Source organism: Colletes latitarsis, chromosome 3, assembly GCF_051014445.1.
Source record: "Colletes latitarsis isolate SP2378_abdomen chromosome 3, iyColLati1, whole genome shotgun sequence".
NCBI classification, from domain to species: Eukaryota; Metazoa; Arthropoda; class Insecta; order Hymenoptera; family Colletidae; genus Colletes; species Colletes latitarsis.
In genome coordinates, this window is record NC_135136.1 from 29,156,703 (window position 1) to 29,184,533 (window position 27,831).

Sequence of the window (27,831 nt, forward strand, 5' to 3'; positions counted from 1 at the left end):
TAACCCCCTTTGTTTCAAATTAACTAGAATCCTGGAAGCCATTGGAACACCTTTTCCAAAAGAGCCATTAAATAACAAGTTACAATTCCCACGATTTTTAATATTTTTCCATAAAAAAAATATTGTACATGCTTAGAAGATGAATAAATGTATCTACAAAGTCTCAGTGCAAAATAGCCTACCTGTCATTAGAAAAAAAATCACAAAAAGGGCCGTGAAATTGACAGTTTAGACAGCAATAGCTTCTTAAGTGGACTCTCAATCTCAACTGAATTATTTTACTTAATGTTGATTTTTACCACATTGGTAAATGGAAATCAACTTTCCTTTCAAGCATTTAAAAAATAGTGAACTAATAGAAGATTACATAAATTTTAAAATAATTACAATGACATATATTAAATAATTGTTGTTGAGGGGTTGAACAAATAAATTTAATTTGTTGAAATAAATTTTTCAGGTATGTCCAACTTCACACGTCAACTTAATGATGAATGAACAAGATTACCTAAATACCCTCCTTGGACTTTGCCTCCCCTCAAAATTCGTAATGACCTCGAGATATACAAAAAGTCGGAAACCAACCCAGATATCTTTTTATCTTTAGCCAACGAGATTATTAGTGAGTATGATGGCTACCTACATATATATACCGATGGATCAAAATTTAATTCAGGAACGGGCTGTGCAATTTTCGCCTCTTCTTCCACCCTCAAGATTAAACTACCGACTTTCGCATCAGGATACACAGCAGAATTGTTAGCAATTAAAAAAGCAGTTCAGTTTGCTTATGAGGCACCGGATAAAAAAATAGCCATCTTTACAGACTCTAAAAGTGTCTTAACAGCGATTCAAAACCGGTCACACACGGATGACAACATGTTATATATAATAGAAACTAATGCCGAAGCAGTCAAGCAGAATAAAGAAATAGTATTCATATGGATTCCATCACATGTTGGAATACAAGGTAACGACACAGTTGATGCTGCAGCTAAGGAGGCGGCCACCAGTCTAGCAGCAGGAATTCAAAATCTTTTTACCATGGATGACCTTCTAAAAGAAATTAAAATGAAACTAAAAATGAAATGGGAAGAAGAATGGATATGTAAAGCTCCTTCTCATATTAAAAGATTTACTGTGAGTTTTTTTTATGAATCTACTGAAGAAAGGAAATTAATGGCTCCTAGAAGGGAACAAGTGATAATTACACGCATAAGAATCGGACATTCTAGAATGACTCACTCTTACTTATTGTCACGGGACTCTGCACCTATATGTGATAAGTGCTTGGAGAGAATGACAATTGAACACCTCATAATAAGCTGTTCCAAATACAACAGGACCCTTATGCAACATAGTTTGGAATCTCAGCTCGAAGACAACCTCGTCGGTCAAAAAATACGGATCGTACTCTCATTTCTTAGAGAAACTGGACTTTTCAGTAAATTATTATAAATACTGTTAATTGTGCCGATGTCGCTAATAACCAAGTTGTTGATGCGACGTTAAACCATTACTTAAAAAAAAAAAATGAACAGTTTATTAATCCGACAACAAAAAGGCAGTTGACGTTGGAAAGTGAATTGAAAGGCGAAAAATGTTTCAGTGGCTTCATAAACTTACTCTTGCTAGAGATCTCTCAATCTTTTACATTTTTACGATTAACGATTACGATTTTAGTTTTTCTAATTTTGGCTATAATAAACTCTAAAGTTTATTAGATTAAACTCGCAGCGGCCCCAATACTCCTGTTGAACCCCAACACAGGTAACTGCAGAAGGGTCATAGCAGCCGAATATTTTTAGGCTCGGGAATTACAACACTTCGCGACCAAAATCGTCCGATAAAACTTGACCTTACCAACAGCTGCACATCACGTACAAATCACCGCAATAAACCATTACCTGCTAGCCTTAACTGAACAACATTCCCAAAAATGTTTAAACATCTAAGCTCCACCTCAAGACCATTTTCAGATCCACCCTCGCAACACAACCGACCAATCCAAAGTCATACAGTTCACCTTTCCCCAAAATAACAGCAGCCAATCAGAACCTTAACCTCCTCGACAACCGAGTAAACACAACTCGATCAGGCAGAACTCAAACAGAAGTCAATGAGGACACATTAAAATTTCACTCACTACATCATCGAACCACTTTTGTACAGATATTGTTTTGTATTAAAGTTTAAACAGTGTTACCAAAAACCTCGTGTCAAAACTCATTGCAAAATCACCTACTACACCACAACTCTTCGCACATTAATTTGCACTAAGAAGAGCGAACGCAAACGATCCGTTGAACCGGACAGATCGTCATCCTGCGTCGCAACAACTCCACTTAAGGGTTAAACATCTGCTGGTGTCGAAATTGGCCTCCCCTGTAGGAAAAATGAACATGCCAATCACAGAGCCATGTTCATTTTAAGGATCATTACCGAACTAAGCTCGATAACAAAAATAAACAAAGGGGCATCGGAGGAACGCTCGACGGCGCGATGGGGGTAAAAAGATGGTTAGGAATGAAAGAGCGACAAGAAAGTGTCAAGGATATCCCACGTAGCCAGTTCATTGGCGCACCAGCAATCGTTGCACGATCACGCAGCTAAATCGACACCTCGCCGCAAAGTCGGCGCTAATCGTCTTTCCGGGAGTGACGTGCCGACATACCGCGGTTCTTGCTAACAACCCTGACGGTCCCTATTAGTAGCCCATATATATAAGCGTACGGAGGTATGTGGCGTCGACACTGGTGGCCGCCGCGGCGCCGTCACGATTCGGGTGCCATCACGTACCGCGCGGAATCGAGCGGGTTTCCATTCGCGGCCAATCGACACGCGCTTCCCTTCGATCGATACCGATCGCTGGCCGGAGTAAACAAACGGAGACACGCTCGCGAACAGTCAGAATGAAAAAGTCTGTCGCTGATAACCATCGCTGGCTGATCAGAATGAAATGAACCGCGTAAAGCACAGTAGTCCCTCGTTAATGTTTGCTACTTTTCCTCGTGATATTGTACACGGATCCCAATCAATTCTTCCAGCTGCATTAGGGTGGTCCTTAGCTACTGGGGTCAAGATTTTTTTTTTACAGTCAATGTTTTGTGACACTCAATGAAGAAATCATTTATGCCAAATTTTAGCGTGATTGGACAACTAGAACACGTGCCGTATTTGAATTGAAGTTTTGAAATTATAACGATGTATCGTCCTATTCTAAATTTATTAACCGATATTCTTTGGTGAAATTGTAATTCCTTTAGTGTAAAATAATAACATTACGTGTGATCTTCAATACTGTCGTTCAATTTATTATTAAACATCGCATATAACATAGGGAGTGAGTCATTCATGGCTTTTTCTTATGTATGGAAACTAAAATCGAATGTAGGTGTGCTACGTTTTGCCATACGATTATTTTCAATTGAAAGGACAAGGAGACACATACGAACGTGTGTCAAAAAATTACGTTTCTTTGCATCGTGCTAGAAAAAGGCTCTTTTCCTTCTTTCACAAGAATTAATAAAAGCCGCTTGGTCGTTGGGTTAGTAAAAGAGTCACAGTACACAGTCATAGTCTTCCGTTCTTCTTGTGCACCAAGTTTCATGCAATGCTAATAATTTTTTAGCTTTTATCACGATCGCGGCACTTGTCTTGAGATCTAATTTTATTTTCCGTGCGTCGTAAAATAACACACACTATACTCGTCTATTACTAGGAAGCTTTGTTCCAATAATTTTACTTTCGTCATGACTCAACAAATATATTTCATCGGAACTTCCGGTCTCTATTTTTATACACATTCACTTTCTCTATGAATAATATTTTGCGAACAGCACACGTTGAACTCTTAACGATCACTAAATAAGAGACGCTTCTTGTTTCTATGCTCTTATTGTTGAAAATAATATATAAATATCATTAATATACAGGGTGTTCAGCCACCCCTGGGAAAAATTTAATGGGAGATTTTAGAGGCCAAAATAAGACGAAAATTAAAAATACCAATTTGTTGATGAAGGCTTCGTTAAAAAGTTATTAACGTTTAACGTTCCGTCCGTACTGAATTTTTTTCTCGAAAGTGGGTAGGATTTCGAGAATATGTCTAATGACCAAAAATAATTGTAATTGTTCCCCGCAAACGAAAATAATTTTTTCAGAGCGATTTGAAATTTTTTTTTCGCCGAAAAATATAGGCACCTACCTATCCCGTCGATTTTTCTTAAAAATTCGTTTTTGATTTTTAGTAATTTTATTTGACGCCCTATAGAAAAGTTATCTAATATTTTTTTGTAGTTACCCATGAGCTTTACTTCAGAAAAAAGTTTCATTGAAATATATTCACTATTGTAGGAGTTATGGCTCTTTGAAAATTGGACCATTTTTATGGGGTTTTTCTTACTTTACGGTGTCAAGGAACAACTTTTTCAATATTGTTAGAATTTCTACACATTCTTCACTAAAATACGCGTTGTTTGCATTTTGAAACTTTAAAATCCTCCAATCCGTTCAGAAGTTATGATGTTTTAAAGATTTTCATGTGAGGAAGCATTATTTTTGGCCAGAAATTTTTTTCTCGAATATGCGTAGGATTTCGAGGTCATGTCTATTCATTAAAAATACTTGTAATTAACCCCTGTAATTAAATATAATTTTTTTAGTATGATTTGAAATTTTTTAAAGAATAGACTAGAATATGAATATGATTGTTAGTGAATATGTTGCAAGTTGGTTTGAGTGTTATTGTTTATGTACATTTTGTCATAAATAATTGTTTATATGCATCAAATCAAACACGAGTATACTCATGGTAGGCAATGGGAACACTTTTATATTCATGTCTGTGGCTACAAAAGGTTTGCAAATTCAAAAGACTTTATGTTATGACATATTTAAGTTATTACGAGTATATTCGTGCTGGTAATGCATATCACCATTGTATTACCGTGATTAGCAGCGAATGGGTTAATAAATTCACCTTCACTATATTAAAGTTGAACCACAATGCAAAAATCATGCAATTTGTAGAAGAAACTATACTTTAATTTCTGAACGATTTAGATTTTAGAATAAACAAACGTTGAACATTCCTCGCTATTTCACTCGTATTTGCTTGCAATGCAATGAAGACTAACAGAGATAAGAGTCGACAATTACCAGAATAGTGTACCCTCGATAATGTTCGTGAGCCAACGAACATTAACGAGGAAACACTTTCTAGATAGAATGTACTCCAAATTTGTTCACGATGCAAACAGCGTTGCAATTCTTATGGTGTTTTTATTCGTCTATCGAAACAGAGGACTGTGATGATCGTAAATAGTTAAGTTGAATTTACACCGCTTCACTTTGGACGATCATTGCGGATGATTCATCCTCAATGAAGATGAAGGATGATAGTTGCAGTATTTACCCATCTGTTCAACGAAAAAGAATTACACCTTCCTGGTGGGACGCTTGGGAAGCCTCTGTCAATCGACAGTTATCTCTCAATAATGAACGAAAAGATATATTCACTTGTCATCGGACAAATTTATATTTGTCACTATCTTTTCATTGTGGATGAATCGTCTGTTCGTTTTATCAAAAGTAAAGGTTCTACTTCGTTTACTGTTTATTTTTATTGTTCGTCACGGAGGAAATGCAAGACGAAACAATATTTACACCTTTCACTGTGGATGAATCATCAGTGATGATCTTCCAAAGTGAAACGTCTAAATTCGCTTTTAGTTCAACGCGCTGACTATTTCTACCTACACTCTGCGACAATAAAAATAGCACGTTACGTAATTTTGTTCATTTTTGTAAATGTAATTAAACAATTATAGTTCTCGTACTATGTATTAACACTAGAACTACCAACAATTACGGTGTATTTATTAATACCAAAGAAATTAAAACAATAGATACTTTAAACATATTATAACATGAAGTCGTTTGAATTTGTAAAGATTTTGTAGCCACAGAAATAAATATAAAAGTGTTTCACTGCCAACCACAAGTGTACTCGTAAAATATGTGTATCTATCAAGAAATAACAGAACTTAGATAAACAATAATACTCAAAACAGAAATGGCGTAACATCATATAATTTAGACTTGGCAGCGAATGGGTTACACTAGAACAACTAACAATTATAGTGTATTTATTTGTACCGAAGATATTAAAACGATAGATACGTGAAGAAATGTATAATACAATGGAAATAAGTCTTTATTTATTCTCTTGTAGAAAACCACGGTAAATTTTCAAAAATTCAGTTGAATAAATTTTTTATGAGTTTTATTAGAAATTACTAATGAGTCATTTTGACTGCTTTGGTAGTCCTAGTGTTAATTTATAGTTAGCAGTACATTTCAGAAATGCTAAAGAAATACTTTACTGAAATTTTATTTACCGAATTAGCTTAAGTCGAAAATGTAAAGATTACTACTGACCGCTACGATATAATAATAGAACACATTCAAAAATTTTCACCTTCATCCCCGTCGAAATTAACAACTTTGTTACAACTTTTTTTCTGAATCTTAATGTCGTTATCATTGCACAAAATAATTATTATAAAAAAAATCGTGTCACCTCGTAACTGTCACAGGTTGGATACTTATCACGTTTGCGGGCAGTACAAATTTTAATGAGCTGCGAAAATGGGCACGTGATTTACGCCGTGTGTTGTAATTCTACTTAATTTACGTAATGTGCTAGCTAAAAGACATTTTTAAATACGCGAAGACAAAATAAAATGAAAATACTCAATGACTCAATTAGCCATTACATTAAAGTGCATAATAATTTCAGAAAATGCGTGGTAACGTGCCTTATAAATTTGAATGTTATATCATTCATGTCATTTTGAATCGCAATGGAAATAAATGCTATAGCATTCATTCCGTGAAGGTTAAAGGGTTAAGATTCTAGGTTATAAGGAAATGAAAAACTGAAAACACCAATTTTTCCAAAGTGTCGAATGGCTCCTTAAAACCTTCGATTTTATCGGTTATCAGTAGACTGCGGACCTTTGTGCAAATTCATGTTAATTCATATTAATAGAATTCATATTTTATTAATAGAAGTAATGAAATGGGAGCTTTGTAGGGGAAGGTTGTCTCAACCCTTAAATATAATAATTCGTATCTTGTTTTATGTATGTCGTAATTTACTAGAAAGTTTTTATTATCGAAATTCATGTTACTTCACGTTGAATGAATAAAATTATGTTGATTCTAATTGATACCTAAATTTAATAGATGCGAAGAGTCTCATCGAAAACATAAACTGGTTGTCTGGTTGGCGTTGACGTTCGAGTGTGGCCTTTGAAGGTAGTCGAGTTAGTTGTCTGGATATCGGAACGTTTAAAAAAAGAGAAATGTACGAAAAGAAAAGAGAACAAATAGGGTTTCCGAACGGAAAGGGTTAAAAGAAATTCCTGCAAAGGACTAATTCGTTTTCGTTGAAAATTCTTTCTTGTTAATAAAGTGTGCGTTCCAGTTTTCAGTTAACTGTTTAATTGGTTAAAAGTTTTAATCAATATGAAAAGAATAACGAGACGAAGACTTGGTCGCTCAAGGACCTGATAAGAAGTAGCCCAAGAGCAATGGCTAATGAAGTTGTTTCTTCGACATGTAGTTTTGATATATTCCCAGCAAATGGACCGTTTAACGATCGGGGTGAGTTATACATAATTCGATTCGTCTAATTCAGTACATTATTAATATGCATTTCATTATTTGCGGAAATTCGTTATTTTTGTTTAAACTTGTCGGAAAGTTGCAGTAAACACGTAAGGTTAAGTATATTTTGACAGGTTCAGAAATAGAAACAAGTGACTGTCGTTGCTGTGTTCATGGTGTAAAGTATAAATATACCCCCCCCCCCGGCTTCCCTAGCCCAAACCTACTCTGACAGTGTTTGAAATAGCAGAAATTTCATTCAATACATGTTCAACGAATTAGCATTTGACTTTTTTTTTTTTATTGAATGCTGTGTAACCCTCTACAGGATTATTAGCAACGCATATAAGTGCGTAATACAAATAGGATATATAATTACATTGAGATTATCTGCATACAGTTGACGATAACAAATTATAAATTACAGAAAATCAACAGCTGATTTAGATTAAATATATATACAATGCTTCTCTAGGAATTTGAAGATAACCATTAGCGAGAAGAAACATTCGACTTCCTGGCATTTATAATTTACAACATGAACGCAGTAACGACAGTCACCTGTTTCTACCTGTGAACCTGTCAAAATATACTTAACCTTACGTTTTTAGTGCAACTTTCAAAATTAATAATGTACTGAATTAGACGAATCGAATGACGTATAACTCACCTCGATCGATGAACGGTCCCTTTGCTAGGAATGTTCCGTATTTTTATATTTTTGCATATTAACGCCTTGTACTACGCTGAAATTCGGAAGAAGCCGTGCCTAACCCATACGCCCAATTGATCAGAACGAGCCCTAATATCGGAACTTGAAACACGATATGTCGATCGACGGAATATCGATATTTACGAGTTCGACTCGTGATATTCATGTTTTGCCTAAAATTTTCATCACGAGTCAGACTCATGAAAATAATCCAAGGGGTTAAGTGCATTCTATAGTTTTTTGAGAATGAACACTTCCCATAAATGCATAAACATCCGCAGTCCAGTTGTCAGTATTAATTTGACCGCGTCTGTAGATGATATTTTTCGTTAGATTCTGACCGTGAGATACGAGGAGCGTTTTCTGGACGCGACGTTGGCCTATTCGTGAAATGACGAAGAAAGTTTACGAACCTCCCTAGACGTTGGTGCCCCCAGGACGCAGGGGCTGTCCGGGCGGCGGGGCGCACTGGCCCACCGCTTGCTCGAGAGCTCGCTCTCATCCTGAAACAATAAACGTGACCTGTAATTAGACAAGACGAAGGTAAAGGCGATAGACGGTTAGGCCTGATGAGCGCTATTATAGCAATCGTAATGGTCCCTCGGATACGAAATTGCTCTTCGTAGAAAATTAGCGAGGAAACAATGAAAGGGGCAGCTCGAGAGCTTTGTCCAAGGCTATGAAAACTATCTCGTTTCTTATAATCTAAACAAAGAAACGCGAATCAATCTGTAGATTGCTATCGGTTCAGTATTCAAATAAATAAGTACCATCGTTATTTTTATTCTTAACGATAAATCGAAATTACAGTATCATTTTGTATTGGAGAAATGTATTACACTTCCGAAACTCTTTTTATACATTGCCAGAGTACATCTGTATTTCTAGTATATTTGAGCTCTGTACTGGGAAACCTCGAACAAAGGTTTGGGAACACAAAAATTCCATCTCATCCACCTACATTATCCAAATGATACGCCAATTTTTATTCTTGCAACTTTCTCTTTGAAGTTTTGAAATATGTAACTGATTAAATACATTGGAAACATACGATCCTGGAATTATAAAAAAAATTCACTGTTGCGTAACCATTGGAATTAAATATGATCTGAATTCTTCTCTCCGCAGAGACTGTTTAAACTTTCATTTCAGCCATTAGATAGTTGATAAATCACTAACACTTCAGTTTCTACAGAAATTGTTTCACGGATATTGACAGATGACCAGAAATTGCAGACCTCGTTACTGTTCATGAGGAACAAAAATACTTCAATCATTTCTGGTGATAAGACATTTTCAGTACCATCTCGAAACAAAGTAAAATAGTCACGATAGACATAAAAAATCCTCAGACATTCCATAAAAACACGTAGAAGAAATGTGATTCAAATAAAATAAAATACTTTCCCTCCAAAATAAGCGGTACTTTGTTATTTTATTTGTAGAACGAAACGATGACAAGCTTCGCTTTCCGTTGTTTCGCGTAAAAGCATCGACGAGCAAATAAATCAAACTAATTTACGAGTAATTTAAACATTTGTTTTCGAACAAAAACATTTTACAATCAATGATCAGGCGGAGGGTCCAGTAAAAACTCGATGATTGGATATTATTCGGTTTTCAATGTACAGGAATACACGTGGTCTTATGATTTATGGACACTTAGGATCGATCATCGACGAACACCGGTTTTCCATTAAAACTTCGCGTTCAACGCATTGGACATCGCGATGACCGAGCACAGTTGGTCAGGACAGATCGATATTCCATCGTATTTATTCGCGTTTACGTTTTCAAGTTCTGTCGAACGACTCTCGATAAGCATAGCATAAAAACTGCAGCGTATGTTCAGTTTCATTTTACGACCGCGATATATCAAATTTTTTCCTCCAAAACCGCCGATTGTCGGGGCTCGCGTTCCGTCGTTGGGCGCTCGGTGGAACAAAACTCTCGCGAGCAACACAATCACGGGCAAACAATCGAGTGCAATTTTCCGGCGGCGACGACGCGAATCGATGCGAGCGCAAACGCCTCGAAATTACATTCTGCGACACGATTAAATCCAGCGTTCGGTACGGCGAGCCAGGAAACGACGAGACGCTCTAATGGATCAATTATACACAGTCATTTCGAATAAAACAAGAGAAACACCGGTGGTATGAGCACCAAGAATAATTAAGATCGCATCCCACCGCGGTGTCAACGTGAATCGCTCCTGCGCGAAAACGAATGCTCCGCGAGGCGAAGGAATCGCGATGAGACGGTGAATTGTTCTACACCACCTTCCAAAATCTGTTGGATTTGGAATAACAGATGTAATAAACAATATTACGAAGCGATCGAGAGCAAGCAAGCTATGGGGGTCGTTCAATAGGTCTTTAGAAAATCCAAGACTTGGCGCTTGTAGCATCGAAAATGGTTTGTTTTTAGCACTAAACCTACCGCGACCGGTCAAATGACCGTTTTTAAAATTTCGTTTAGAATTTCTAACGCACAATATTATTTTAGCGCCATTTAATTTCACGACTTTTCTTATAGTATACGTACAATGAATTTTACAATATTCACTTCTAATCTTATTGTTTTTTTCTGAGAAAAATATGTAGTCTCTCTTGCCTACCACGACCGGTCATTTGACCGGTTGAATGATTTATATTTTTTTATAAAAAGCTGGATAGAAGTTTTCTCCATAATTGAGCCACCGTTGGAAGCGGTAAACCTTCCCCTTTAAAATTCTCCTTTTGGAGATATCGTAATTTATATAAAAGGGTAATTTTTCAATTTTTACTATCTCTCATGGTCCGCCGTACAAAAGCCTATAGCAACGCGTATTAAAAATACTAAAACTTTAGACATGTACAGTTCCGAAACTACTAGTGTTTTATTACAAATTAAACCACCGTTAGCAGCGGAAAACCTTCCTTTTTAAAATGGCTTTTGGATTTTGTCGATCCGTTTTTCCGTTTCCGAGATATCGTAATTTATGTAAACTGGTATTTTTTTTAATTTGACTATCTTCGTCTTCGTCTAACGCGTCGCGTTGTACCTCTTTGTCTTATACGTGAGCGAGTGACCTAGTTACTACGAGCATGTGCGGTCAACGACCTCGACAAGGCCGTAGTAAGAATGTAAACAAACGCTTCGAACCTTTATATCTTCAGAACTAGCCACCGCATTGACGCGAAACTAAAATTGTCATATCTCCGGAACTAATTGAGCTATCGACTTGTTCGAACGCTCATTTTAAAGGGGCTTTCATCCTCTATCCAATGACTATACTAGCTACTATAATTCTTGCTGTCTTCTATGTTTATTTTCACATTTACTTTAACGCTACATACCCAAAGTAGTTTCAGCATTTCCTACTGATCATATGACCGAATTTAATCATATAAATGAATTTAAATTTGTATACAGGGTATTTGCATAATTGCTATGCCATTTTTCGTAAATAATTGTTTCCTCTAAAATTAACTATGATATCGATTTGAAAGAAAATTTGTTTTCAAGAGCGTTGTATCTTCTATCCGATGAAAATTACTAATTTACTAATATTATTAATGGCATAATAGTAATATATAATCTGGTTGGTTACCGCCCAAAAAGATACCTATTTTGAGAACCTTCCGAAATCTTATGTTTTAAATGGTTTAAAAAAGTTGGAGAAACACTTGGAAAAGTGTATAGAGCTTAAAGGAGATTATGTTGAAAAATAAAAAAAATCTACCTAAAATAATTTTTTTCTCCACCTTTTTCTAAGGACTTATTGAACAACGCATGTACTAAAGTACTATTTCAAAGGGATTCAATCCCATATTTCTTTATTATATGGCTAAAAACATTAGTGTATGAGAGAAAGTATAATGAGAAAGTATAAAAATTTAGGCACCTACCCTCTGTCGATTTTCCTTAAAAATTCGTTTACCATTTTTAATAAATCTGTTTGACGTCCCACAGAAAAGTTGTCTAATAACTTTTTGTAGATACTCATGAGCCCTACTTCAGAAAAAAGTTTCATTAAAATATATTCATTATTGTAGGAGTTATGGCTGTTTGAAAATTGGACCATTTTTATGGGAGTTTTCTCACTTTACAGGGTTAAGGGGCAGCTTTTCGAATATTTTTGGAATTTCTACACAGTCTTCACTAAAATGCGCGTTGTTTGCATTTTGAAACTTTAAAATCCTCATTTTTCATTCAATCTGAAACACATGAGTAGAATTCACCGGCGCGTGGCGCTTGGAAGAAGCTGTACGCAACGTGCATGTAACAAAAACATAATGCGTTTAAGTCGGGCCCGTATCACTCGGGATGCTCTTTTATTATACCTGTACGCGGTCTCGAGAAGCCATGCACGCGAGCGCAATTATTAAAACGTTAAAACAATTATGCTGGTCTCGTGACACGCACTGAACGAGCAGAAACGCGATGACGCTCGTACATTAATTATAGTGTCGTCTCTTACTAACATTATGGAACGTCGACATCAAAGGAAATGATGGCGCCAACGTATTACAGACAAAAATTGAAATGATCTAAAAAGCAGATCTGCAATTGTTGAAATTGGTCAAATTAATATCATCAAATCTTACTCGATCGTCGACATCAATAGAGTAATTAATGATAGCATTATTTTTTATTTTCTGTCGACATTATTATGTTTTAATTAGTTACAAACAGTTGAAGTAGATAATACCATACTACTGACAATATTTCCCCAATATCAACGCAAGTAGAAATAACCAGTAATGGACAGACATGTTCGCCAAGTTGCATTCGATCGCATACACGGCCTACGAATTTTATAAACGAAAACGTAAGATCGTTTTTAAAGTCGTATTCAATATTTATCATTGATTTTTTCCCGAAGAATCACACTGTTTCCAATTTTACTACCCCATTCTGTATTATCGTTGCGCTGCAAACAGATGTTCACTGACGACAGTAAATTTTTCATATTTATAACGCACGCTAATATGGAAAACATGGAAAATTTATATAGAATAAAATTCATAAATTCACATAGTAATATTTCAGGTTGGAGATATCCATATATTGTGAATAGTAAATTCGTAAAATTTACAGTCTATTGATAATAAAAATGAAAATTTCCCTGGGTAGAGTATGTAGAATCTTGTTATAAATTTGCAACAATATTTTTCAACGAAAATTCCATTTAGAACTTGATTACACGTTCGTCGCTGACAGAGTTTTGGAACAAATTTGTGATATTAGCCATTTACCTTTATTACGATCTGAACTGAGATTTTTAATCAACATGTGAACAAAAATACCAGGAACTCTATTTTGCGAAAATTATTTGATCGGCATATTTTAATAATGAATGTTCTTGAATGTCCACTTTCTTCTTCGAAGATCTGTCTTCTAATTTGTAATCATTTTTTCACACAAATTAGAACATTTTGTAAGTATATGGCTATTTTCAATATTAAAATCCTGAATTAAAATTAATAAAATCCCTGAGATTTAATATTTCTATTAGTGAACTAATATAAAAAGTGTTCAAATTGTATGCATATTGAATACGTTGATCCCTCGTATATCTGAAATCAATTTTAGGTTCAATTTAACATTTTATAAGGTGTCTTCTGGCACACAATTCAGTTTCAATATCGTAGAATCAAAAACAGACGAAAAATCTCTAATTGAATGTCCATTTTCTTTATCGAAGACCTGTTTTCTAATTTGTAATCAGCGACCGAGAAATGCCCAGATATTTTTCACACAAATTAGAACATTTTGCAAGTATATGGCTATTTTGAATATTAAAATCCTGAATTAAAATTAATAAAATCCCTGAGTTTTAATATTTCTATTAGTGAACTAACATAAAAAGTGTTCAAATTGTATGCATATTGAATACGTTGATTTCTCGTATATCTGAAATCAATTTTAGGTTCAATTTAACATTTTATAAGGTGTCTTCTGGCACATAATTCAGTTTCAACATCGTAGAATCAAAAACAGACGAAAAATCTCTAATTGAATGTCCATTTTCTTTATCGAAGACCTGTTTTCTAATTTGTAATCAGCGATCGAGAAATGCCCAGATATTTTTCACACAAATTAGAACATTTTGCAAGTATATGGCTATTTTGAATATTAAAATCCTGAATTAAAATTAATAAAATCCCTGAGTTTTAATATTTCTATTAGTGAACTAACATAAAAAGTGTTCAAATTGTATGCATATTGAATACGTTGATTTCTCGTATATCTGAAATCAATTTTAGGTTCAATTTAACATTTTATAAGGTGTCTTCTGGCACATAATTCAGTTTCAACATCGTAGAATCAAGAACAGATGAAAAACCTCTGATTTCGATCGCTGATTTAATTATATTTGCCATGGTAGCACCAAAAAGCGATAGAATAAAACTAATAAAATTGGATTCTAAATAGAGACATTACAAAGTTACCCAATCAGAGTCCGGTTCGATTTCGATCTTAGAAATATTTCATACGTCGCAACTCGACATTTCAAATACGACGATGTGCATGATACTGTGTCATTGCATAAGTCTGCAATAAAATCCAGGGAACGCGCGTCGTATAACACCTTGTTTATGAAACATTTTCGATGTTGTACAATTAATAAGCGTTATCTAGGACTCCGAGACGTCCGCGCCGTATTTACGAGCGCTCTTCGTGGTTGCTGACCAATCGGTCGATGATCGTAAAATTAGAGAGAAACGATTCAGAGGCGTAGCTAATAGGGTGAAAATTCGCTGCGCGTGCTCATTATGTTTGACCATATTTTTGCAGACGCGTTATTATCCTCGTATTATTATTACATATTGCATTATTACGCAGCGGTTGCAACAACCACGGCCGATGTTACGTTTACTTTCGCCAGATTTCTCCTATTTTCCGTAATGCGGCGTGATTGCAGCTGAAATTGAATCGGCTTCTTTGGACACGACTCGCGCATTAACGAATCCAAATATAGGCGTGTTTCCCGTCAAAATACATCGAATTCGCTACGTTGACCGACGCGGATTCAACTTGGGAAGAAAATCCGTGCTTCCGCGTTAGAAATCGATAAAACAATTTCGTCTAATGCCGTGGCTGATTGCCTTGTTACGGTAACATCAAACAAACCACGTGCGGGCAGATCGCGAAGTTCGCCAATGTTGGATGAATTATTCGACGGACACTTCCAAGTTCTCGCTGCCTCCGCAAAACGTTTCGAATTTTCGCTGAAAGTACTCGATGAACGCCTACGTAAACCTCCGGTTACGTCCCAAACTAAACATTCAAGGCTACTCGAAACCACGTACCCAGGAAATGGCTTTATTGCTTTAACTTTAAAACGATTGATCCACGAGCTGTTGCGTCAAAGACCAAGAAAGGCTCGTCCACCTACGTTTTCCATATTTCTGGTTAGCAACGACCTCTAAAGACTACTATAGTTATACAACGCGAACGGATAGCGGGATCTTTCTTTCGTAAGTTATAGGGTGATAAGTAAAATCAAAGCTGCAAATATAAATTCCCTTTTACCTTCCAAATAATGCATTTTCGACCCACGCCCCCATACAATTATTTGTTCGTCTGGACACGACCTATCGCTTGGTAAAGTATTTTTATGAAAACGTACCCAACCGATGGGTGGAGATACATACCAAAATGGAATTACTGCGATACGTTGAGAGTAATGCTGATTACGAAAAGTAAAGAGGCAGAGCTGTGGTTCAAATATAATGAACCATGGTTAACGTTCGCTGGCTAGATCCAAGACGCGAACGTTATCGAGAGAGGTATTATTAAATTGTCAATTGTTACTTCTGTTAGGCTTTATTCTATTGCAGACAAAAGTGAGAAGTACTGAGAATAAATGGAACAGAAAGAAAAATGTTCAATGTTTGTTTATCCTACAGATTCTAAAAGCATTCGGCAATGTTTTACGACAGTTTGTCCTGATGAAAGACGAATTATTTTTGAGTCCTTTTATAAATTAGTTCACTTCACTTCACATAAGTTACATTTCTTTCATTTAATTTGCTTTCTTTAAAAACAACTATTATATCTTATAATAAAAATTGTACTTTTTATTATTAATGGCATTACTATTTTTCGATAACTAGCGTTAAGTACATATCTATTTCTTTACATATTGCATGGTTTTTGTATGGTAGCTCAACTTTAAAATAGTGAAGTCTTGTTTTTTAATAATGTTACGCCTTTAAACACATTCACCAACAATCATCATTTATTCTTTTTACTGCATTTTTAATTGCTTCGTAACTTTTTAAAACGATCAGCATTCAATCTTTATACATTTTTTCTTTTTATTTTTAAACTCTGTCTTTTTACATTTTCGATAAATATTTAATAACTAGGCTTGCAACATTCACCTCGTCGATGCACTTCCAGAAATTGACGAGGATGAGTTCATAAACAGTATCGAGGGAAAAAGTAGCGAATTTTAGCGAGGGATTGCAGTGGTAAATAAGAAGTATAATATTTTCAAAATCGTTAGTCGACATCCCTTTTATTAATTTAAATTAATTATTTGCTAATTGTTACAATATGCATAATCTCCTATTTTGGAAGAACAGTGTCTGCTACTAGATTATTGGTTCCTTAAGGAATTATTACGTAGGATCGAGCAGTAAAGTAAGAAATTGTAAAAGATTTAATTTAAAAGTTGACTGGTCCCATCCTTGTTAATAAGGCAGCTAGAAATTTTGCAACAAGACACAGTTGTTTCTGATTGTTAATAGTACCTATGCTAATTAGTACTATCAGTGTTTAAAAAGACTAGGCACAGTCGTTTGTGATTGTCAAAGTATTATACGTTGACTGGTGCGTTTATTTCTTTTCTATTAAATTACAAATTGTGTCCTCATCAATTTCAGAATATCAAATGGCTCGACAGTAGTCCCTCGTTAAAGTTTGCTCCTTTTCTCCTCGATACTGTTCGCGGAGCCATCCACACCAATTTTTAATACAGTATCGACAAGATGAACGTTGCAAGCTTCAATATTCAAGCTACAATATTCATACATAGGACAAATCATATTTTCTCAAAAACATGAGAAATGAAGTTCAAAAATGTGGAAAAAGATATTAAACAAGAAAATACACAAGGACCTCATATGGAGGCAATTAAAAATGCGATACAACAGAAAAGACTGATGATTAAGAGGGCGTTCTTTGATTTTTTATTAAAATATAGTTCAACGCTCTTCATTAAAACGTTGACATTTTCAAACTGTTTACTCACTAATAAATCTGGGGATTGTTGTATTTTATTTCTTATAAGATTTGGTTTTATTATATGCTAAGAAAAATATTCATGCAATCAGGCTCAAGCACGATCAAGAAACTTTCGTTCCGTAAGCCAGTGTGGATTCCAAAATTCAAACTTTGACACAATATCGATTTCTTTCACATTTATATCAATTGTTGATATTAGTATGTTTAAAATTTCAGAAATCACATGAGCTGACAAATTTTGTTTGTTATCTATTAAATTACAAATTGTATCCTCATCAATGTCAGAATATCGAACGGTTCGAATTTATGGAACGACCAAATACAGGTTGTCTCACATTTTTCCGTACACATTTCAGCAGTGCGTTCTACAAGTAAAAATAAGGTTAAAATGTTATACAGAGTATTCGGCCACCCCAGGGAACAATTTTAATGGGAGATTCTAGAGGCCAAAATAAGACGAAAATCAAGGATGCTAATTTGTTCACTGAGGTTTCGTTAAAAAGTTATAGAAACATTTCCGGCCACACACTATATTTTCGGTAAAGAATTTTTTTCTCGAAAGTACGTAGGATTTCGGGGGTATGTGTATTCACCAAAAATGATTGTAATTGCCCCCTGCAACCGAAAATAATTTTTTCAGGACGATATGAAATTTTTTAATTTCGCCAGAAAATTTAGTCACCTTCTCCCTGTCGATTTTTCTTAAAACTTTGTTTCTCATTTTTAATAATTTTGTTTGACGTGCTACAGAAAAGTTGTCTAATACCTTTTTGTAGGTACCCATGAGCTCTACTTCAGAAAAAAATTTCATTGAAATATATTCACTATTGTAGGAGTTATGGCTGTTTGAAAATTGGACCATTTTTATGGGGGTTTTCTCATTTTGCAGGGTCAAGGATCAACTTTTCGAATATTTTTGTGATTTCTACATATTCTCCACCAAAAAACGCGTTGTTTGCCGTTTGGAACATTAAAATCCTCCAATCCGTTCAGAAGTTATGACATTTTAAAGATCCGCATGAAAATTCGGGCAGAGATTTCTGGCCAAAAATTATATATTCGGAGAGGAATTTTTTTCTCGAAACTGAGTAAGATTTCGGAGGTATATCTGCTGACCAAAAATGATTGTAATTGACCACTGCAATTGAAAATAATTGTTTTAAAACGATTTGAAATTTTTTTGTCGTCGAAAAATTTCATACCAACTCGAATTTTTTTTTTTGTAAGTGCGTAGCATTTTGGGGGTATGTCTATTCACCAAAAATGATTGTAGTTGCCCCCTGCAAACGAAAATAATTTTTCCAGAATGATGTGAAACTTTTCAATTTTCAGGGTAACAGACAGTTATGGTCAGACATTATACAATTTTCAGTAATGAATTTTTTTCTCGAAACTGCGTAGGATTTCTGGGATATGTCTATTCGTCAAAAATGATTATAATTGACCCCCGCAACCAAAAATAATTTTTTCGTGAATGATTTAAAATTTTTTAATGTAATTTTTTAATAACTTTTTAACGAAGCCTCAATCAACAAATTAGAATCCTTGATTTTAGTCTTATTTTCGCCTCTAGAATCTTTCATTAAATTTTTCCCAGGGGTGGCTGAACATCCTGTATAACAAAAAAATCATAAATACTTTATTAAGAAGTTATGATAAAAATATGAAATGTGATATGAACGCTGTTGAATGTACCCATGTTTCCATTTTAAACTGACTCCCATCTTTGTTAAGACACTTTTGACATCGACGTACTATTGAATTTATTGTTGACTTTAGTTGATTGCGATTTTGTCGAATCTCTTCACATGCCATACAGTTTTTTGCAATTAAATCATCTCTTGTACGTGTTTTTGTATTGTAAGCTTTCTCTTTCGTTCGTAGTACAGTGTACGACTAGCCATCATAGAGACTCAACATTACGAAAACAGTAAACATATTATAATTTACATATTTATGTTACGTATCTCGTCTTGTCCTGTATTACACTGAAAGAAACAACGTTATCATATCTTTCACATTTCATATTTTTATCATAACTTCTTAACAAAGCTTTTATGGATTTTTTGTTGTATAACATTTTAATCTTATTTTTATTTGTAGAACACACTGCTGAAGTATGTACGAAAAAATGCGGAACACCCTGTATCTTGAAAAAGATATTAGGTTTTCAACTAAAAACCAAGTACAAAAATTTAATCTCATTTACTGGTTTCCAATTCTGAAGGAGAGAGATGCTATATCTTGTGCGTATATTCCCTCGTAAAATTCGGTTTCCTGTTTATACAAAGATGCAATAGGACCTCGCATAAACACAAGGGAGATATTAGTCTCCAACACCACAGTTCGTTAGCTCTCAGCTCTCAGACACCAGAAAGGGTGTCTCTTCCAACATGTAGAAAATAAAGTGTAACGATTATTCGAAAGCTGAATCTGAGTATTTTATTTAATAAACCAATTTCTAATAGAAGAAAGCGGAGTATGATCATATCAGCCCCGTTTCCCTTGCACCTTCGGTCAATCCGCGGATCGATTTCGCAACGAAGACGCAATTTCACGGGCTACGGAGCAAAGTCGTAACACGACGAAACGTAAGCTCGCCGTAGCCGCGGTCGCGATTAAATGCAAATGAGCGCCCCGTAAAAATGATCTCTGAAAAGGAAAATTCCTAATTAACGAGCCGGCGAAACGGGCTCGCGGACGAGGTGGGTCTTAATTATCAGCGAACGCGGACGCCCGATCTACATTTATGAACGCGGACATGACCGCGAGTCGAACAGTACGGAGGCGTTCACGCACAGCACCGACCCAGTCTTCTCCCGCGTTCCCACGCCGTGTCTTTAACTCGTTAATGGATTAGCAGCTTTTTAAAAGCTCCGACGTCCCGGGCAAAGACGTCCGCGGGACCGTTGCTGCGTAATCCGTTTCGCGCGTTGCGTTACGCCGACGATAAATTACAACTTTCGGTCATAAAAACGGGACTAGGAAAGTGATTTTCAACGCGACCGGGAGATATGCCCGTCTGTGACCCCTGCGCGGCATTCATCAGGCGGGGCAGCTTTGAAATAACGCATGAAATCATCGACGAATGCGAGCGCCCGTTCTCCGTCTACAGCTGGTAGCAATAAGGAGGTGAAACTCTTACGTAATATGGGGCATTAGCGGAATATTTATAACGTTAATCGTGCAACCGCGCTGATTACGCCGATCCCCGACGCAGCAGTGTCTCGCTTTATGCTAAAAAATTGGGGCAGTCGGGTGCCATGAACCGAGGGTCGATCAAGAATTGGAGCTACAATGAGTCGCTTGAAAACCATTGTGAATAGGACGCAACATCGAGTGACGATAAATGTGAAATTATTATTCACGAATAATCTGAATCATAACTATTTTTTTGTCTTGTCATTTGTTTTTATTTCCTTTTTGTTTCATTTCTTAACGAGCACGCTTGAATTAATTCGACAGTATAGCTGTTTATTATTTATGAATGTATTTCTTCTAATTGTCAGGGTACATCAAATATTTTGCATGCCATTTGAATGGTTTGAACAAACCATTATGATGCAAAAAATGTTTTCTTATATTGATGTGGTGTTGCATATATTTGTATAATCTTTTTTATTGCATCATGTAGCTGATATAAAAATACGTTCAGATGTGTGCATTATGATCTTTGACTTTGATCATTAAAAGGAAACGAAACTACGAGATGTTGTATCGATTCCTAATCCCCAGCTTCATTGACTCCCTAAAGCGTTAGTATCATTAACATAAGTGACACGAAACCTACAATACAATTTTTTCACGCAAACTTTCGTTTTGCAAAATAATAATAGCCAAAGCATTACGGGAAAATAAATATTTGAAAAAATTGCGTACCAATAAAGTTTCGAAATCTATGTTTTCAGAAACAAAACCTCCTAAAGGGAAACTATATTGCACGTTTATAGTTTATTTTTAAATGTATTGCATCATTTTATCTGTACAGGCACAGTACGTTTAAGAAAATTAGGGACCTTCCAACAGGATCCGCGCGAGAAGAGAAATCGAAACGTTCTTTGCCATTTTGCAATTCGAAGGTTCGTTATCGAGATATAAACAGTTAAAGTTTACTGACGTGACTTCTGGTATGCGCCATTTATATTCCAGTCAGCTGATCGTATGCCCGCACGTGCACGCACTCACACTCGAGGAACACGTCCCATGACGTTCGTACGCGTACAAATTTTAACTGCCTGTATCTCGATAATGAAGCCGCAGGTTGCAAAACGAAACACGACTTTTGGATTTCTATTTGCAAGTGAAATTGGTCTAGAAAAATTGCCCACATTGTACTTAATACCCAGTAAAATATACACTCTAGAAGTGACCAATATTTAAGAAAATTGTACATTAGGTAATTCAAAAGATACGAGTACCTAGGTACTAATTTTTTTTTGTAATAGACTGTGAATGTTTATGCATTTATAGGAAATTTTAATCCTAAACAAACTGCAGAATGCACTTACAAATTATTATATTTGGGGGTTAAGACTCTACAAAGTTCTCCTTTCATTACTTCTGTTAATAAAAATATGAATTTGCATAAAGATCTGCAGTCTACTAGTAACAAATACACTGATGGAGCACTTGACACTGGTTTACTGTTTCTTCTCGGATATGGCCTAATTACAGAAGAGAAGATTAACATGAATATTGCCTGGATTTCGCTCCAGTCACCAACGATCTTTCAGTTTTTTCGCTAAAATGAATCCCATCGACAGTCGTTGAAGTTGAATTGATTGCAGATAATTGACTCAGACAATTCTATTTCTCCATTCCTGTATACTTTATTGATTGAGACACGATTAAGTTAATGCTTGGTTAGAGAATTCCGCACCTGCTCTAAATCGTCGTTGAAAAACGATCGACGCCTGTGGTCGGCGCGAAGCCCCCGATAAGAAAGTCTTAATGCTCGAAACGGTAGGATTTATACCGGATGCTGGTAATATCTCGAACAGAAATATGGAATGCGGGAGAGACTACCGTGCAGCAACGCTCGGGTCATTCAATGAAGGAAAACAATGGAGGGCCTGATTTATGAGGGCATTACCGACAACCCACGTACATGCTTAGATCTACATATTATACCAATATTCTCGATGTTTACTGTGCAAGCACTACCGCTATTCGCGTACACGATGTGAATCATGTCAGGCTCTCCGTGTCTTCCGTAACGGCAGGCTGCCACGATGTCCCACATGAATAGCCAAACTTTTTCAACAATTTTCTGGGACTTCTTCCGGGAATATTCGAACGAACCCTGACACATCCAGCGAAGAATTCGCTAATCTCGATTTCCTGCGTGAGAAAAACTCTGTCAGCATCAACGTGCAGCTCGTCTTCAACAGTCATTAAGCTATGACGTCGAAATTAGCCTTGAACGACACAGATTCTTTACTTGTTTTTCCTTCTTTTTCTTTTAACAGATTTAAGCTACTTATTCGTGTAGAAACTAAAGGCGAACAAATCTTCTAAGTGTGTTTTTGACCAGCAGGCAACAATGCTTCTCGCTGGGTCAACGAGCTCCAAGTTCAAGCAAGTTGAAGAGGCAGGTGCCTAACAGTGTGTGGCAAATTGTAGAATTCTCTTCATTGTGAACTCTTCGAAACCATACTGATTCAATGCATTCAATGTGTCTAATAAACATTCTGTCAACATCAGCTGCAGCTCATTTTCAATATCCATTAAATCATGACATCGAATTTAGCCCTGAACAACACAGATTCTTTTCTTATTTTTCCATCTCTTTCTTTTAACGCATTTAAGCTAGTTATTCTTGTAGAAACAAAAGACAAACAAATTTTCTGAGTGTACTTTTGGCCAGCAAGCAACAATGCTTCTCGCTGGGTCAACGAGCTCCAGATTCTTGCAAGTCGAAGAGGCAGGTGCCTAACAGTGTATGGCAAATTGTAGAATTCTCTTCATTGTGCACTTTTCGAAACCAAAATAAATGTAAAACTTATATTTTCAAATGTATATGTGTGTATATATACATATTTGTATCTATTACATTTATAATACATTTTTAAAGAGTCTACGAAGAAATATATATAAGAAGAAAAAGCTGTTTAACAGTGGCTCTATAACAGTGGTGCCAATATACAGGGTGTTCGGCCAACCCTGGGAAAAATTTTAATGGGAGATTTTAGAAGTCAAAATAAGATGAAAATCAAGACTACTAATTTGTTGATGGATATTTCGTTAAAAAGTTGTTAACATTTAAAGTTCCGCTCGTACTGAATGTTTTTCTAGAAAGTGCGTAGGAATTCGAGGGTATGTCTATTGACCAAAAATGATTGAAATTGTCCCCCGCAAACGAAAATAATTTTTTTAGAACGATTTGGGAAATTTTTTTTTTGCCGAAAAATTTAAGCACCTACCCCCTGTCAATTTTTCTTAAAAATTCATTTTTGATTTTTAATAATTTTTCCAGACGTCCTACAGAAAAGTTGCCTAATACTTTTTTGTAGGTACCCACAAGTTCTACTTCAGAAAAAAGTTTCACTGAAATATATTCACTATTGTAGGAGTTATGGCTGTTTGAAAATTGGACCATTTTTATGGGGTTTTTCTCATTTTGCGGGGTCAAGGGGCAACTTTCCGAATATTTTTGGAATTTCTACATATTCTTCACCTAAATACGCGTTGTTTGTCTTTTGAAACATTAAAATCGTCCAATCCGTTCAGGAGTTATGACGTTTTAAAGATTTGCATGTTGGTCTAACATTTCTGGCCTCTCATTCGATTTTCGGTAAACAATTTTTTCCCCGAAAATGCGTAGAATTTCGGGGGTATGTATAATGACCAAACCTGACTGTAATTGATCCCTGTAATTAAATATAATTTTTTTAATATGATTTGAAACTTTAATTTCGTCTAAAAATTCAGTACCTACTTGTATTTTTTTCTCGAAACTGAGTAGAATTTCGGGGGTATGTGTATTCACCAAAAATGATTGCAATTGATCCTCGCAACCAAATATAATTTTTTCAGAATGATTTCAAATTTTTTAATAACTTTTTAACGAAATCTCCAACAAATTAGTATTCTTGATTTTCGTCTTATTTTGGCCTCTAGAATCTCCCATTAAAATTTTTCCCAGGGGTGGCCGAACACCCTGTATATAGACTTTCCAAAAATTCATATTTCATGGCCTAAGTTTGAACATGAGTTTGACACCACTGTTATACAGTTATACTTCTCATTGGAATTTTCTGTAATGTACACGTGATGCGTGGTAATGAATATATCAAGCAAACTTTCGTGCATCTTTTGCGACCACGTCTCGCGACACACTGCATCGTATTTTACTAATTACTCGAACGAAGGACAGTTTCGTTTCGAGTTCGCTGCTCGCGTTTCCTTGGGCTACGATACACAAGTCGCATAGTGGGTCAAAGACATTGTTAGAAAAACCACAAACGACACGTAGGAAGGAGAAACCATAAACATCGTGGGACTGCATTGGCACATTATATCAAACGGAATCACTGGCAAAACGAGTCGACCATAAAAGAGAGAAAAAGAACGGAAGTGAAGCAGGTCGTTGGACATAAATCACAGGATGCGGTTAACGCAATAAGGAGGATATAATGATGACATATATCACCGTACTAATAGTAGGACCCCGATACGATCACGCTGGGCGATGGTCGCTAAGAAACAGCCAGAACTGCCCCCCAACCGTGCAGAAACGGCCGACCGTTTCGTACGCTTATAATCGGGCGACTCGTCCGGATAATTACATTCGTTAAAATAACTCCGCCTTCGTCGACGTAACTACGCTCCCCCCAGCCCCTCGTAAGACACGGATTTTTTGCCGTATTTCTCGCCGCAATCCGGAATCGACGACGAGGAGCGTTTAAGGGTGTCCCGAACCGTAAGAACGGTTTTAACGAGATTATTCGATTTGACCGGGGACCTTCTCGTCCGTAAACCGGTTGAACGATCCGACGAAACTTTTCCCCATCCCCTATGATTCTTAACGTCCCGATAAATTCAGCCTCGTATATCTTCGCAACAAGAGCTGCCCGCCTCGGCCGGCTAACTGTATAAACGCACATCGATATTATCTTCATAACATGTAGCCGAGTTACCTACCGTAAGACTCGTTTTACGCTTATCCCGCGCTAGCAACCGGCAAAAAGACGAAGAATTAATTAGCGCCGCCGCGGCAAACGGAACGCGTGTCGGAGCAACTTAATTGCAAATTTCGAAACGGCACGGGGAAGGGAGAGGTAATTAATTTTGGGGAAGGGGAGGGGGCAGGAAAACTTCGCGTAGCACGCGAGTGACGTTTACTCGACGCATGAGTCGCGAGAGTTTCGCAACGGTGGGTCACGATTTCAATCAACTGCTTTTTTTCATTCATTGGCCAATCTAGGACGAAAACAAAGGTCACGTATGCAAGCATACGTGCAAATTTATTAATAGTCGGCGGAGGAAGTTGCGCGATTGATTCGTGTTGCGAGGGTTCGTTTGAATCCATTCCCTGCTCATTATTTTTTATCACCATTTTTCATAATTTTAGAAAACACGAGTATGTTTGAATTATCGAGTGAATTTTTATATTTGGGACGGTTTCAATACAGTTATTACGTTTCCCTCTTTTCTTTTTGTAATATAAAATTCTGTGTATTTGGAAAGTCTAAGTAGGAGAAAATTGAAATATAAACTTGTACACACTTGTAAAATTATATAATTAAATTAAAAATACTGTGTCGATGTTATATATGTTTTAATAGAAGACAGAAGTTTTTGTTTGTTGGAAATGCCGATATAAATAAAGTTTTGAAATATCAAATTCATGAAGTGTCTATAAATACACGAATAAAGTTTAAAGAAACAATTGTCAATAGCTATTTACCCAAAAATAATGTCACTCCAAGCATTTAACCCTTTATTCACGAATGTTCAAACCAAATTGTTTTGGCGTTTTCTGAAGCCAGAAAAGCTTCCTCGTTTCATGCAAATCTTTAAAATGTCATAACTCCTGAACGAATTGAGGGATTTTAATGTTTCAAACGGCAAACAACGCATATTTTGGCGGAGAATATGTAGAAATTCTAACAATGTTGGAAAAGTTATTCCTTGACCCTGCAAAGTGAAAAAAACCTCATAAAAATGGTCCAATTTTCAAACAGCCATAACTCCTACAATAGTGAATATATTTCAATGAAATTTTTTTCTGAAGTAGAGCTCATGGGTACCTACAAAAAGGTGTTAGACAACTTTTCTGTAGCACGTCAAACAAAATTATTAAAAATGAGAAACAAATTTTTAAGAAAAATCGACAGAGAGAAGGTGACTAAATTTTCTGGCGAAATTAAAAAATTTCATATCGTTCTGGAAAAATTATTTTCGGTTGTAGGGGGCAATTACAATCATTGTTGGTGAATACACATACCCCCGAAATCCTACGTACTTTCGAGAAAAAAATTCTTTACCGAAAATATACTGTGTGGCCGGAAATGTTTCTATAACTGTTTAACGAAACCTCAATCAACAAATTAGCATCCTTGATTTTCGTCTTATTTTGGCCTCTAGAATCTCCCATTAAAATTGTTCCCTGGGGTGGCCGAATACCCTGTATAACATTTTAACCTTATTTTTAACCCAACACCTTGTATATACGGATATTTGGGGTTTTCTTCTGCAATAGGTGGGCGTGTGTTAAGCTTGTGTGGCCAATCCTTATCCTTGATAAAACGATTTGGTGCCTCCTGTCGAACGATAATGCAGGACTAATCTCGTAGATATTATTCCTGGTACAATGGATGTGTGACTTATGGACATTTTTCCATGACAGGTTTTAGTATTCTTCGAGAATGTATACGATCTGTTATTTGCTTATAAAGTCATCAATAACTATCTAAATTGTCCCGAAATTTTACAATTAGTTTTTAATGCTCCGGCGAGAATTACTCAAAATATGGAATTATTCCATATTCCAACATTTAATCGACATTATACATACAATAATTATATTAATCGTATTCTTGTGCAAGCTAATCAGTTTAGTCAGCGTCTAGACTTCTTTAGCGGTCTCTGTATTCCTTTAAAAAGCTTGTCATTAGTGTTGTACGCACTGCATCTTATAACATTCGCAATTAACGAGACTTTTACATATATTTTATGCAACTGTACTATATCAAAGGGTG

General features: G+C 35.9%; 1 protein-coding gene across 2 annotated transcripts in view; it reads right to left on the reverse strand.

Annotated features, from left to right (window-relative positions):
- The window catches only part of LOC143340195 (uncharacterized), a 937,384-nt gene that overhangs the window by 619,481 nt on the left and 290,072 nt on the right, over positions 1-27,831 (reverse strand). The window contains exon 3 of one of the 2 annotated variants that reach the window (XM_076761870.1): positions 8,800-8,889. The exons of the other annotated variant lie outside the window; for it this stretch is intronic. Within the exon in view, the coding sequence (XP_076617985.1) occupies positions 8,800-8,889 (90 nt within the window). The remainder of the gene's footprint in view (positions 1-8,799; positions 8,890-27,831) is intronic. 2 annotated transcript variants of the gene reach the window in all.